The 13,511-nt window shown below is 38.3% G+C and overlaps 2 protein-coding genes across 3 annotated transcripts; one reads left to right on the top strand and one right to left on the bottom strand.

Annotated features, from left to right (window-relative positions):
• Nucleotides 1-699: 699 nt before the first annotated feature.
• On the top strand, nucleotides 700-4,773 carry LOC113701855 (calmodulin-lysine N-methyltransferase). Of its 2 annotated transcripts, XM_072059487.1 has the most exons (8): nucleotides 700-1,139; nucleotides 1,472-1,579; nucleotides 1,771-1,972; nucleotides 2,242-2,324; nucleotides 3,147-3,207; nucleotides 3,311-3,426; nucleotides 3,762-3,894; nucleotides 4,391-4,773. In XM_072059487.1, exons 2-8 carry the CDS (start codon nucleotides 1,474-1,476, stop codon nucleotides 4,668-4,670), a joined length of 981 nt encoding a protein of 326 aa, XP_071915588.1. In that variant the 5' UTR covers nucleotides 700-1,139; nucleotides 1,472-1,473; the 3' UTR covers nucleotides 4,671-4,773. The 2 variants fall into 2 exon arrangements, with proteins under 2 accessions (XP_071915588.1, XP_027078510.1); XM_027222709.2 differs by having other exon boundaries at nucleotides 700-1,579.
• Nucleotides 4,774-8,040: 3,267 nt separating this feature from the next.
• On the bottom strand, nucleotides 8,041-10,147 carry LOC113701029 (thaumatin-like protein 1). Its single transcript, XM_027221476.2, has 3 exons — nucleotides 9,633-10,147; nucleotides 8,697-9,360; nucleotides 8,041-8,482 (listed from the first exon to the last, which is right to left on the bottom strand). Exons 1-3 carry the CDS (start codon nucleotides 9,691-9,693, stop codon nucleotides 8,248-8,250), a joined length of 960 nt encoding a protein of 319 aa, XP_027077277.1. The 5' UTR covers nucleotides 9,694-10,147; the 3' UTR covers nucleotides 8,041-8,247.
• Nucleotides 10,148-13,511: the final 3,364 nt, after the last annotated feature.

Here is a 13,511-nt window from a genome sequence, read left to right as displayed (position 1 = left end):
TATGTCTTACCAGAAAAAAACATGGAATAGGTGGATTATTACCTCCTATTTACATAGGCCAGACTCTTAGTGGCAAGTATCATATTCCTAGGTTTCCTTCCATCAAAAAAAATGTTACCGTAAATCATAATTGAGAACAATGTTTTTGAGTAATTGATTGAAATATCTACAAAAGAAGCCAAGTAATCATCATTAATAGGGAGATACTAATCAATCGTTGATAAATATTAATCAATTAATTAGAATATCAATCATGGATTACAATATCTAAACAGAGGCAAGTCTTATAACATTTTCCCGAATGATGATATGGATGGTAACTCTGTGGCGCAAAATGCAAAAACGCCAAGAAAATCTGACTTGTTCGAATTAGGTTTGTAAATATCTCGAGCATTCATGAAGGGCGTGGGAGCATCTGAAAAAATTAGTACTTACTAGTTAGTTAGTTTTCAAGAAACAAGACGTGCAGTTTAGAGCTACTTCGTTTTCGTCCCAAAGATCCAACCAAGATCAAGAAAGAAATTCAGTAATTAACCCCAAAAAATATTTATAAAAAAAAAAAAAAGCAGTCGATCTTTTTTATCCTTTTCACGAGAGAGGGTCAAAGACTACAGTAAAGAAAATTAATGGCCATTGAGGATGACCATTCCGACTCGCCCATAACGAACTCAACCCTTTATTATTTAGGACGGGTCGCCACCAGTTTTAGTCACCTCGGCTGGACATCGCATGTGGATAATCGAGGTGACTCCCACATCCACCGGTACCTCATATCGGTGCTGTGCTTGATACGACATCCGAGGTCTTATCGGAAAACCTGACACCTACATTACGGACAAGACATCTGACGGGACCTGTCTACTGCTACGTCCTGTCAAATCAAATTGAACATGTTCAATCCCTGCCAAGTCCTAAGAAGTTGAAGCCCACTGTTCCTTCCTCCAACTTGTCCCTGTAAATACTACTCTCTCTCATTCAGAAAAGGAGGAGAAAAAGTAAGAATTCCACTATTTCTACTCCCATTATTTATTTCCCAGTGAACTAACTTAATCATTGGAGGTGATCCGGGGGAAAAAGCCCCGTCCAGTGCAGAAAAAGGACGTCACAAAATCACCTCGCTCCGAAAGAGAACGTATTAGGTCAGTTCGGCTTGACCAATCTTCAGCCATGATATGTGATTAGTACGAATGCCTCCAGTTAATTCCATGGGACTGGAGACTGGACTGATGAAACAATTTTGCAGAATTAAATGGTAACATATAATTGGTAGCAATTGCGACGGCTTCCATGATGCTAGCAATAGACCTAATGGGAGGTTGCTAAGGGAGTACAAACGTTTCTTGTTACAACGTAGTAAAAGGAATAGGGCAATTAATTAACAGCGAAATCGTGCTTAGTTAATAAACCCTTTTAAATGGTGATAATTAGTTAGTTAATTACCCATTTATTCTCCATAAGAAAATCTGTGCAGCTATGGAAGCCAATACTACTGCCGACAAAATCTCAGAGCCAAATGCTTCGTCCCTGCGATGGGGAATCCTTCGTCGAGCCCTCCTGCGCAGACATTCATCTTCACCAGGTAGGTCCTTAACCTCCAACCACCCCCCGCCCCCTTTCCCTCTTTTCTTCTCCCAAAAAAAAAAAGAAAAGAAAAACAAAGGAAAAGGAATTAAGTCGAAAGTTGAAAAAAAGAAAGATGCTTTTCCATTTATTGGTTATTGGGCTGCAAAAACTGAATCTTGAATTTGTTGGCGCTGAGAAACCTTGCAGATGAGCAATCAGAACTGGATCAAAACCGGGTATCCAGAAAGGCGAGTCGCGGGTTCAATTTGATTGCTTACCATGTTATAGATGACCCATCCGAAGAAAAGTCGGATACTTCAACCTCAAAAAATCAATTCGGCAGCTCAAGAGTTGCTTGCTTTTCTTATAAATTGCCTATTCATCATAATTCTCTCAACATTCTTCTATAGTAAGCTCATACTCTGGAATTTTAATTTAGTCAATTCATTTCTGTATTGGTTGCAGGTGTGCTTCCAACTTTTATTTAAATTCACAATTTTGTTCTTCTTCCGGAAAAAAAAAGATTTTTTGGCTGAAAAATTGGGCTGGCAGATAGTTTTAATTGATCCTTGATCAATTTTAGCAGTGGTTTTTGTTTCATTGGCCACCAAAAAAAAAGGAAAAAAAAAGCAGTCGACTATATTTATGTTGCTTGACAATACTTGAAACTGAATGCAGTCAGAGAGTGGATGCTGATGGTGCTAATCTAAATGATTTTGAAGTGTGTAATAGACACAATATTGACAACACAGGACTTGTTTGTAAGTTCCCCCGCTCTTATTATTTCTTGTACTCCTTTTTAATACAGAGGAGTTTTATATTAGTGAGGGGTTAGTAGTTTGCTTCTCTTTTTCCTTGTGCAGTCAATTTGTTGGTTGCATTTCCTGACCTGGAAACGATGTTAAGAAACATTCTCATGTTTGATGAGAGAGGAAAAGTTCGTTCGGGTCCTATCTATTTTATTTTGGATATGACAAGCGAAACCAACAAATAGACATGTTATTTGATGCCACTTGGGGTGCAGCAGTAAGATTATTGCGTGCAAAAAACTTTTTAGAGGTTATAAAGTAAAAGCCTAGTTATAGAGAATAAGCCTATGTCCTTGATCAGTCTCCATGCAAATCCTTGTCAGTGATCAGAAATGTGATGTGATGCATAAATAATCAACTTTAGTTGTTCACATTTAAATTTTTGTTGAATTGGAGCTAATTAAGGATACAATGCATTTCTGGTGGTTTCAAGGATTCAATTAGTTCATCAATTTTGTTGAAGTCTTTTCGGAGTCACAATAATAAGCTTCATGTTTTGGATAAGTTTTTTACAATGTAGGCTTTAAGTGCTATATGGTAATGATGTTCATGTGAACTGTTGCAGTGAAATATTTTTCTGTCTTGAACTTTAATAGTCTAAGTCACTTCTCCACTTCATAAATGACTTCTGCTTATCTCCCTCAGTGAAATGATTAGAGTCTTGCAAGCAGTACATCATTTCCAAACTACTACTAATTAGTTGAATAGGTTTGGCAATCTTGATATTCTTGTAGTAGTTTGCATGTACAGTGTTCTAACCTTCTTGTGCAACAGGTCAGTGGCCATCAGAAGATGTCCTTGCTTACTATTGCTTGTCAAATGCTGATAAGTTCAGGTTTGTTAGATATCTTATTTCATGTCCATCTTTTTTATCTTTTGCTACCATCATGTAATTCTGTGTATTCTCTCTTTTCATTTCATCTAATCTACTTTGTTAGGTGTAAGAAAGTAATAGAACTGGGATCAGGTTATGGCTTAGCTGGCTTAGTTATTGCTGCGGTGACACAAGCGACAGAAGTCATCATATCAGATGGAAACCCTCAAGTTTTCAATTGTATCCTGTTGATTTCTTCTTGTTAGAGATGTGGAACAAATCTTTATGCATTAGGTTGGCTGTGCCTCTGGCTTGTCTGCCCCAGTTCAAAATTTTATTTGGCTTTTTGTGATTAGTCATCATCAAGTTGAATAGGGTATATGACTAGCTACTGCAAATTCATCTGCTCTGTGCTTTCATGATTGTAAATTTGAAGTTATTGTATTAACTTGCCTGTGTAACTGGTTCCATGCTATTATGGCTTGCAGCACAACTAAAATTTCTGTTATTCCCACCTAAATGTCGCCTCAATGCTTTACACATGTTCTGCTGAATGTGGGTTTCTTAACATCTAGATATCCAGCGTAGTATTGATGCCAATTCCGGTGCATTTGGTGATTCAATCGTGAAACCAATGGTGCTGCACTGGAATCATGACAAGCTGGAAGACTTTTCCAACAGCTTTGACATTATTGTGGCGAGTGACTGGTAATAAATTTTAATTGGATATCTGCCATGAAATTTTCAGTTGGATGCTTGTCTTTACTTCAAGTCCTTCATTTGGAAGTGAACCGTATAATTCTTTCTGAACCTGCAGAAGCCATGGACAATTTAGAATTCTTAACAGGTGAATCGGTTTAATCAGAATCATATTTGGCGATCTTGACATTTTGTTCTGTGTCTCAAGTGACATATGGAGACTGGAACAACATTCAAGCGCTTATCTCATTGAATGAGATCATTATTTTTAGAACTCTGGGTTGGCTCTTGAGCATGCCAGAAGCTTTTTCCATGTTATTCGAATGCCTAAAAGCATGCAAATCATGTTTGCACTGCCTAGGTTTTCTTACCTCAACACTATGCTAAGCTCGAGTAGAGCATTTTGGCTTGTGATGGCAGCAAATACTGAGTGATATGTTCATGCTACTGCACTATTTTAAGGTAATTTTCTTGTTCATTAAGTTTTTATTTGCCATTCTTGCAGCACTTTTTTCAGAGAATTCCACAAAGATCTTGCTCGAACTATCAGAACCTTGTTAAGAAAAGAGAAGCCTTCTGAAGCCATACTTTTCAGCCCCAGAAGAGGTGATTCGCTGGACAAGTTTCTACTGGAAATAGAGGATAGTGGCTTGCATTATAACATTATTGAGATGTATGATTCAGAAGTTTGGAGGCGTCATCAGAAATTTGTGGAAGGTGATGACTCCTGGCCCAACTATGAGAAGGATCATTGCTATCCTCTTTTGGTCAATATAACTCAGTGAAACTTGTGGGTCATTTTCACCATTGGCTGAGAGCTCTTTATGTAGTTATTGTACCCAAGGAGCTGTATGCACTTGAAGCTAATCTATCAAACTTTTTTTGAAACCATAGTCATCAGGTTGACCCACATGATTGGTTGTGTTCTTGGCTGCTCTTGCTTTTGTATGCAACGCATTATTTTCTGTGCTTAAGAAAGTTTTCTTCAAGACCTTACGGATTTGCTAGGTGTATGACTAAATTCAAGCTGTCTTGAATTTGAGAAATTACTTCTATTGCCATCGGGTGAGAATACAAAACAGGATTGTAGTAATATCGCATGCGATTAATTTCATAAAATTGGCCCAAACTAGCTCATCGGAAAAAACCTTTGTCGTTGACGTTTGCTTCACTTTCTTCATCGTCTATTTTCTGTGTTCCTTAAAATTTTGTAGACCTTGATGACAACTATATGTTTTTAGCAACTAAACTAATCTAAAAAGGCTTTGTACTCCAACCCGATGTTTTCGCAAATATGAAGAGGCTTTTGTACTAAAATAAATTGAATCTTGCTCCCAAAAAAAAAAAGAAAGGTTTGCCATAACTAGAGGTACAAACGAGTCGAGTTGAGTCGAGTTTCAACTTAATCGAGTCGAGTCTCAATATAATTTTACTTTGAACTGACCAAACTCGAGTCCAACTCGAGCCGTTCGATTCGTTTGCGAACCTGAACATAACTTCCTGTTGTATAATGCGTGTGGAAGTTATTATGCTAGCCGAACATCGTTCTCTGAGCTTTGACAGGTCGATTCTCTCCTCTGATATGTGGTTACTAGAATTTTATCAACAATTCAACATCAATCAAAGACTCGGCTGGTCCTGCCACCCGTTGTAGTAGTAGAAAATTTGAAACAAGCTACACCGTCTAAAATGGTACCGCTAGTCGTCTTCTTCCTCTTATCTCAAACCTAAAGTAGGCTGCTTTCTTTCTTTTCTTGGCCGGTGAAGTGTCCCCTCCAGTCCCCCCACCCTATATATTGCAGAATAAGTAGGAACTGTGTCTTCTTGCAAATAAACAAATCAAAGTGTTTGCACAGAATCTCTCACACCCTCCAAAGAAAACAAAAAACAGTAGTGTAGTATGCTAATTAGTCATCAACACCAATAATTCTAGCATAAAGAGCTCATTTCGCTCTCTGAAAATACACACATAATTGGAGGTTTTGGCGCAACATGATCAAAGGGTACATTTCATGTTTAAATCATGCAGATGCTGGCTGGGCTAGCTTTGGCCCTGCTTGTCGTCATTCCCGATGCACTTTCGCACACTGAAAACAACACGGCACATTCAATCTCGATCGCACCAGTTGTATTTCTGTATGCAAAATGGTTCTTCTCTTTGGACCCCTCTACTCGAACTCATCATTTCACGTTATCGTTTGGATAGCTTTAGGCCACAAAATTGGATACTGCAATCGTCTGGAGGTCACATTTCTTGTTATAGACCAAGAACTCATCGACAGTCTAATTTAATACTGGTACAAATTAACAACCAGCTGAGAAAATTGACAACCAGATGTTAAATACTCCCACTAGCCAATTGTCCGTAACACAGCCTAGTGGACGTTTTATTATCCAGCACAGTGGAGGGCTTAAAGGCCAGTACTTTTGCCCAGTTGGTCTTCAGATGATTTTGAATGTTCAGAAAAGTCACCTTCAAGAATTGTTATTGTGTTGAGCCATTAAAGATTTGCTTCTTAATCGTAACAAATTCGAAACATATATATATATATATATATATATATATATAGAATTGAGAACATTCTCTTTTTAATAAGGCCAATAATTGTTGTGATGCGCAGCAGGTCTAACTATTCTTTGCTCTAAAATCATTGGCATAAGAAGTAAAGTAGTAGCATCAACTAGCAGCGAACCCTTTCTTCTGTATGCAATCTTATCTACACACTGATTAGTGACTGATAGCATGATTGCATCGTTGATTGCATTTTGGATTTACTGCCCTTTCTCTCTTTAACATAAGATTCTTTTTCAGATATGGATATGGGCAGCCTTGTTTGGACAGTCATTTTCCGCCGAAAAATTGCATCGTTTTCCGTTATCACATTTTTCTATTACTTTTTTTCCTCATATATATTAAATCGCTACAGTAATTTTTCTATAAAAAATCTTAGAAAATGCAATCCAAACACAACATACTCTTTTACGACTGGTAAAGGCCAGAGCGGGCATAGTCCATGATATTTGGCTTCCTAGGCCGAAGTATATAATTCGACATCTTTTTTTTTTATATAGAAAAGATGATTTCATTCAAATAAATCTGTAGTGATGATAGAAAATACATCAAACAAACATGATACAAACACATATAAATTTGAAATCAATAGATATGGCAGATCTAAAAAAATAATATAAATAAAAATAAAATTGATACTTCTATATATCTTTCGTCCACACAAAATCTCACACCTTGTACACACAAAATCTCACAATTTCTTGAAATATCTCTCCACATCGATGCCAAATTTTAACGCATGCCATTTAAATCGAGCACTATTTTTTTTGCCTGTTAGCGTGTCACACTTCTATCTGTCATGCTTTCATCAACTTTTTGAACCAACTGGTCTCACATTAAATTGTTAACCCCGGAAGTTCGATTACTGTGTATGGCAACTTTTCATCCATTTTCCCCCATGACTTAATGGCAGTAAGGGCCTCCAAGGTTAGCTCGAGCGGTCCGCTCCCCCTCTTTAGGGTATGGCGGACTTATCTGGGCAATCAGGGTTCGAGCCCCCTTGTCACCGTGCTCGAGTGGAGTGAGGCCTCCTCTCCGGGCCGGAATGGGATTAATCGGGCCCCGTAAGAATTGATCCGGATATCCATTCCGTCAGAAAAAAAAAAAAAATAGCAGTAAGGCACTGTGGACAAATTATCTTTCGCTTCCCACATCACCCCAAATACGCAATAATTGTTTCACAAGAAATCACGGGGCAAAGCATCTTTCCAGCAACCGCACAGCTTAAAGCAAAAGGAAAGGCAAATGCAGACAAAACATCCGCATTCTTGAGTAATCAATCAACTGCCCACCAAGCTAGCTTAAGCTCAGAACTCCACCACCAAAGTGCTGCTTTGCCAACTGATTAATTCTACACTTTGCCATTAGCATTCACTTTTTCTTAGTAGTGTACATTCATGATGAGCGAACTTATTTTTTTTTACTACAAAGTCTATGTAGCACCACACACACACACACACACACGTGTGTGTGTGTATATATATATATTCATTGCTCCTAACTTTGACATCATGGCCATGATAGTGATGGTTATGACTAATTATAGAATCATATAGTCACTTCTACGCTATATAAAAACAAAATTGCTTATCAACTAATAACATCCTTTGATACGAGTGGAAATGCTTGGCTTACAATCGATTGTCCTAGAATGACCAGAGCCTCAGGCCCCTTTTTGCCAGATTTGTGGACACAACTGATTACTTTATAATGTCCTCTGTACTAAGTACTGTGGTATACTTTTTGCCTTCGGTGAAATGAATTTGGGACACTAAATCATAAATAAAATTCTATAATTGCATCCACGATGCTATTGATGACATGACCGTCAACACCAGTACCCAGAACTGGGCAGCCCCGAAAGGGTGGTGCCTTCTGATTGAATCCCCAGTGGCCAAATTTGCTAGCCATGACCCATCTGCCAGCATGGACTCCTGCACTGGACCTGAACCCGAAGCCGACCCTGATGCTGACCCGGATCCAGATCCGTCCGCTGCACTCCCCTCTGGCTTCGAAGCTTTCTGGCTGTTGAAAAGATGACCCATTATTACCATTACACATCCAAATACGAAAAGGACCCAAAACGATAAATTATATAAATTCGGGGAAAACAATACAATCAATTTCTCAAAATTGAATTTTGGATTGTTTTCCGTAAATTGAAAGGTAGAAACAATTGAAGGGTACAAATGTAAAACTACTGCACTGCTACGCAACGCAAGGCAACGGAGCAGAGTACCTTGAAGGGGAAGTGGGGCAAAACGTGACGGTGTAATCGGCGCCGGTGCACGTGAATGTGCTGGTGGAATCATCGTAAGCGTAGCTATACGATTTCGGGCACGCCGACTTGAATATCTGCGAGTACACCGACGGGGAACACGTGGAAGGCGAAGCGTACTGGCCCTTGCAGCAGTACTCCGGGGTCCCAAAAGCGTCGCAAGCGCTCCGGCACGCGCCGCCACCTTCAATTTTAAGCTCATTCGGGCACTTCGAGTTCAAGTCTTCGGTGCAACCCGTGGAGGCACAGGAGCCCGACCCGCCACTCCCTTCGACGAGCATGGGCAAATTGTACCCGTCTACTAGGCTGACGTCATAGAAGTCCTGAGTCCCCGACCCAAGCGTGAACTCCGCCAGGGTTGCTGGGGTGCTCGCTCCGGCGCCGTCGCATTCAATTTTGCCCGACCCGCAGTCTCCCGTGGCGCACGACCCTTGACCCGACCCGTCAAACGTGCACCCGGTCCTGCCCCAGAATCGACCCGACCAGCCTGTTGGAGCCTGGAGTGAGCGTGATGCAGCCTTTTGGAGCTCGAATCCCGTGCTGCCCAGTCCTGGATTCCCTAAAATTCCGGGCCATACCGTTTGCTCACACTTGTTCACAAAAGTAATTGTGGCCCCTGAGACTCCTGTACATTAAATAAGTCTTTAGTAAAAAGTTCACCACCTATTATAAAAAAAATTCATAATGCTTCAGCATTTTAATCCGGCTTTTCTAACAAAGAAACCAAATAAATAGTGTCTTTTCTGCATGGAATTAGAATACAGAACCTAAAATTGGTTTAACATCTGATTCTTCCACTAACTGTAAAATGTCAAAATTTGTTTCCTGCACCATAAAAGTTTGTCGAAGTAAAAATACTGGCCGCGCTAAACTCACTAGTACAGTACTGCAGCTCACCTTTGCTCTTACAGACGCAGAGCACGAAAAGGCTCAGAATCACGGTGGAGGAGGCACCCATTAAGTTGATTGGTCACTTTTTGACGTTTTTTTTTTTTTATTTCGTCAATGAATGGTTGAACAAAAGAGTTGTAAAAATGTAGTACAAACGAAGAATAGGTGATGAATTAGGGAGTTGTTAAAGCGAAATTAATGAACAAGTCTTGCGATGAAAATGGCAGTTATGAGGCTGTAATGGTGGGTTGGGTGGTGAAGAATTGGTGTAAAGAATGATAATGGTGGTGATAGGAGTAGCCAAAGGAAGTTTTGATGAGAGAGGACGGTGGTGTGTAGTAAACAACCGCAGATGAAGAAAAGGGTTAGCACTGCCCATGCAAAGACCTTGAGAAAGCTAGCGCAGGAAGTTTCCGGAGTGACTTTCTTGGTGCCTAATGGGGGACATGTCGTATATGGATGGATGCCAAAAAGGTTGGAAGAGTGCGAGTGGTAGAGGGAATGTGGCTATCGGGTGCGTCGGGCTCGTCTATATTTATAACTAAAACCATGCACTGAAGAAGCACTGAAGAAGTGGTGGGGGACTGTGTATTCTTTCATTTGCCAATAGGAATACAGCATAGTGCCATTTGATAGCTTGTATATTGTATCCATCGTCCTCATTACCTTTGACGTGGCAGACAAAGTCATAGGAATTATACCACATTTGACAAATGGTTTCCATGCAATCATAACGACAACACTAATAGAAGCAATCCCAGATTGAGTTTTTTTTTTTTTTTTTTTTAATATTAACAATTTTGAGTCGGTTCTTTCTTGGATTTGAAACATCAAATTGCCGAAATTGCAGATATATTTCTAGCAAAATGAAGAAGAAATTGCACACGCCCCAGGAGGAAAGCTTTCACAAGGGACGAACGTACGTCTTTCCCATCGACTAATTATACCTGGGAATCCCATCGGCATGAAATGGAAATTCTACTGCAACTACTTCTACCTAAAGTTTCTTTCTACGTGTCAGATGTTGTTCAAGACATTGGGTACATTTTCTTTTAACCCGCGAGCTTAATTCGAAGGAAGCAGCTAAGTCATGCCATGGAAGAGTTCCTGGAAACTGAATATGGAGACTATGATTTGTGTACAAGGAAAAGACGAGATCTTTAAGGATGGAAATCAAACCACTTTTTGCTTCTCAAGAAGAAAATTGAAATGTACTACTTATCGTTTTTCCTTTTTTTTGTTATACAATCTATTATAGTCTTTCCCTAATCTGAACATGAGGTGTTAACGAGAAGATAAATATAGGTAAAGCTTTAACATTATCAAAATAACCCTCAAAAAAGTGTTTTGGACATCGAAGGGAAAGTGATTCCCTCAACAATCAAAATCCACTATCATTTTGGATTTGGTACCCCAAAAGACATCCCAAGATTATGATAAATATTATGGATCATCGAACTTTTTCAATTTTTATTGGGAATAATTTCAGAAACCTTCCTGGGATTTTTGACAATTGCAGCCACCTCTTTTGAGTTTTGAAAAATTATAAAAACCTCTCCTAAAAAAGTACGTTTTGATAACAAATGGTGATGTAAGTACAAAACATCTGATGAATATCCTATATTGCCCCTATTTGATTTACAAACAAATTGAATGATAAAAAAAAAAAATCAAATATCAGCATTACTTACTAAGTAAAAATTTTTAAAGTAGTTTTTATAGTAAAATTTAGGCCATGTTTTAAAGCATTATTTTTAAATGCTCGAGTTTCTTTTTTTTTTTTCTTTTGTCGTGTAAGTTGTAAAGAAACTGTTTTTAACAAATGCATCCCTACTAGTCGGCTATTTATAAAACTAAGTAAGAGGTCCATTTAAATGACTTAGGAATTGAATATATTGTATTAAGTGAGATGAGGTTAGAGCTTTTAGATAATAAAATATTTGCAAAATATGATTTTTTTTTTTCTTTACACCCACTTTTCACTTAAGATATGTAGAATTGTCAAAACTATTATATTTTTTCATAACACTAAGGGAGATAAGTGTAATTTTACAAATTTCAAGAGAAGAGGCTGCAATTGTCAGAAACCTCAGGAGAGGTTTATGAAATTATTCCTTTTCATTGCTTCCTTTTTTCTAAATTAATGCATCATTTTCCCTTTGTAAAGAGGAAACTTCTGCTTGCAAGCTTCAATAGTCTTCGGGTAGGGGAGTAAGGTATCTTCTGTAATATTACCTCCTCGACTACCTTTGAGACGTTGAAATGTCGTTTTCGACAAGGTAACGTTGCCTAGCGGATGTGAGAGGGGGCAGTACTGTGGAAGTCCACACAAATCCCAATAGTGGAGGAGGAATACGAGGCAACCAACACTACAGGTGCCCTGAAAAGGTGATCACCATTGCCCAGTTAATTTCCTGCTACTGCCGCTGCTATTTTGCTGCTGCTGCTTTCTAGTTTCTGGGAACATGCATGGCTTTCTAGTTTCCAACTAGCAGCAGCTACTAATGCTTTGTCGATCTTCGGGGAGAGGAGTACCGGTCTGATTCTTTGATGATGGATCAAATTAGCTAAAGCCGAGCCACGTAAACCTCCCGGATCTGCTTTGCCTCACCGACCTATATATGAAAAAAATCTTTTACTACTTCCGTCAATCAATTACTAAAACAAGACAAAACTTGGATCCTGTCGAAATTAATCATTTGGTCGGCAACGTGACGGTGTTCATTATAGTAGTGTGATCGTTTTAGTCGGCAACGTGGCGTTGTTCATTATCTTTTTTTTTTTTTTTAAATGGGGAATGAGATTTAGGATTTGTTAGGCTCGTATGAGTAAAGAATTATGTTTGCGCTAGTTCGAGAGAGACGAAGAAAGAGTATTTAATATGTAAATAAGGATTTAATATCTAATAATTTAAGTTTTTGAATCATAGTTAGATTTTTCAACTTATATATTGGATTGTTTAATAAGTTTTCGCGAGATGTTTCTTCCTAACAATACTGTCCCAAACTCTCAACCCAAACAACAGTGTTTAGGTCCATCATATTCTCATTGTTGTCAGGGTGTGAATAAATATAATAATTAAACACTCTAGTATTTAAACTTGTTTGATTATGTTAGTGACTTTGAAATTTCTTTCAAACTTAGTTTGTTTATTTGCCGAACCAAAATTTTTTTATTGAATTTAAAAATTATCGAACACAAAACGCTGTTAAGTTTGATTTTATTAGTTAACGAACCACCAATCTCAAACTTTTACCTTACCAAAATGAGTTTGATTCGAGTATTGAATAATTTGATTTATCTTTCAATTCTAATTGTTGTCTTGGGGTAGAATATCATCATGTCTAGCCAAATTTCTGGTTGTTTTAACTTTCTTTATTATTCATGATTAAGATTAAAAAAATTTTAGAAAGCCCTTTTCCTCTAAAAATTTGGAAAGCTATTATTCATGATTGAGATTAACTTTCTTTTATAGGAGCAACTGCATTCATGATTCCCAATTATAAGGCCAAAACATTCTAATTTTTTTGTTTAACTCTCTCACCCTTCCTCATATCCTTCTTGCCACCAACTGTTGGGTGGCCAAAACACTCCAATTGAAGTAGCAAAACTTATAATATGGTGATTAAACTTCAATTTCCCTATTCCTAAAGTTGACAATTGTTCTATATCTAGGCACCACATAATTAGGTTAATCTGCAAATGGCAGGATATAAAATCCAAGTTAACGTGAAATTTAAACAATTCAAGAATACATAAAAATAAGAAAACATGGAACGTCGAAGTACAAAGGGATCCGACCAATTGTCTTGAATTGTTGCCCGAATTGATTTTTGAATAGTAAACTAGTGACCAAAACCAGTTGGGTGTCTGGCCCAAGATTAA

This window comes from Coffea arabica, chromosome 7e (assembly GCF_036785885.1).
Source record: "Coffea arabica cultivar ET-39 chromosome 7e, Coffea Arabica ET-39 HiFi, whole genome shotgun sequence".
Taxonomy (NCBI): domain Eukaryota; kingdom Viridiplantae; phylum Streptophyta; class Magnoliopsida; order Gentianales; family Rubiaceae; genus Coffea; species Coffea arabica.
The sequence above is the reverse complement of the archived record's forward strand: the minus strand, read 5'-3'. Positions and strand labels throughout refer to the sequence as shown.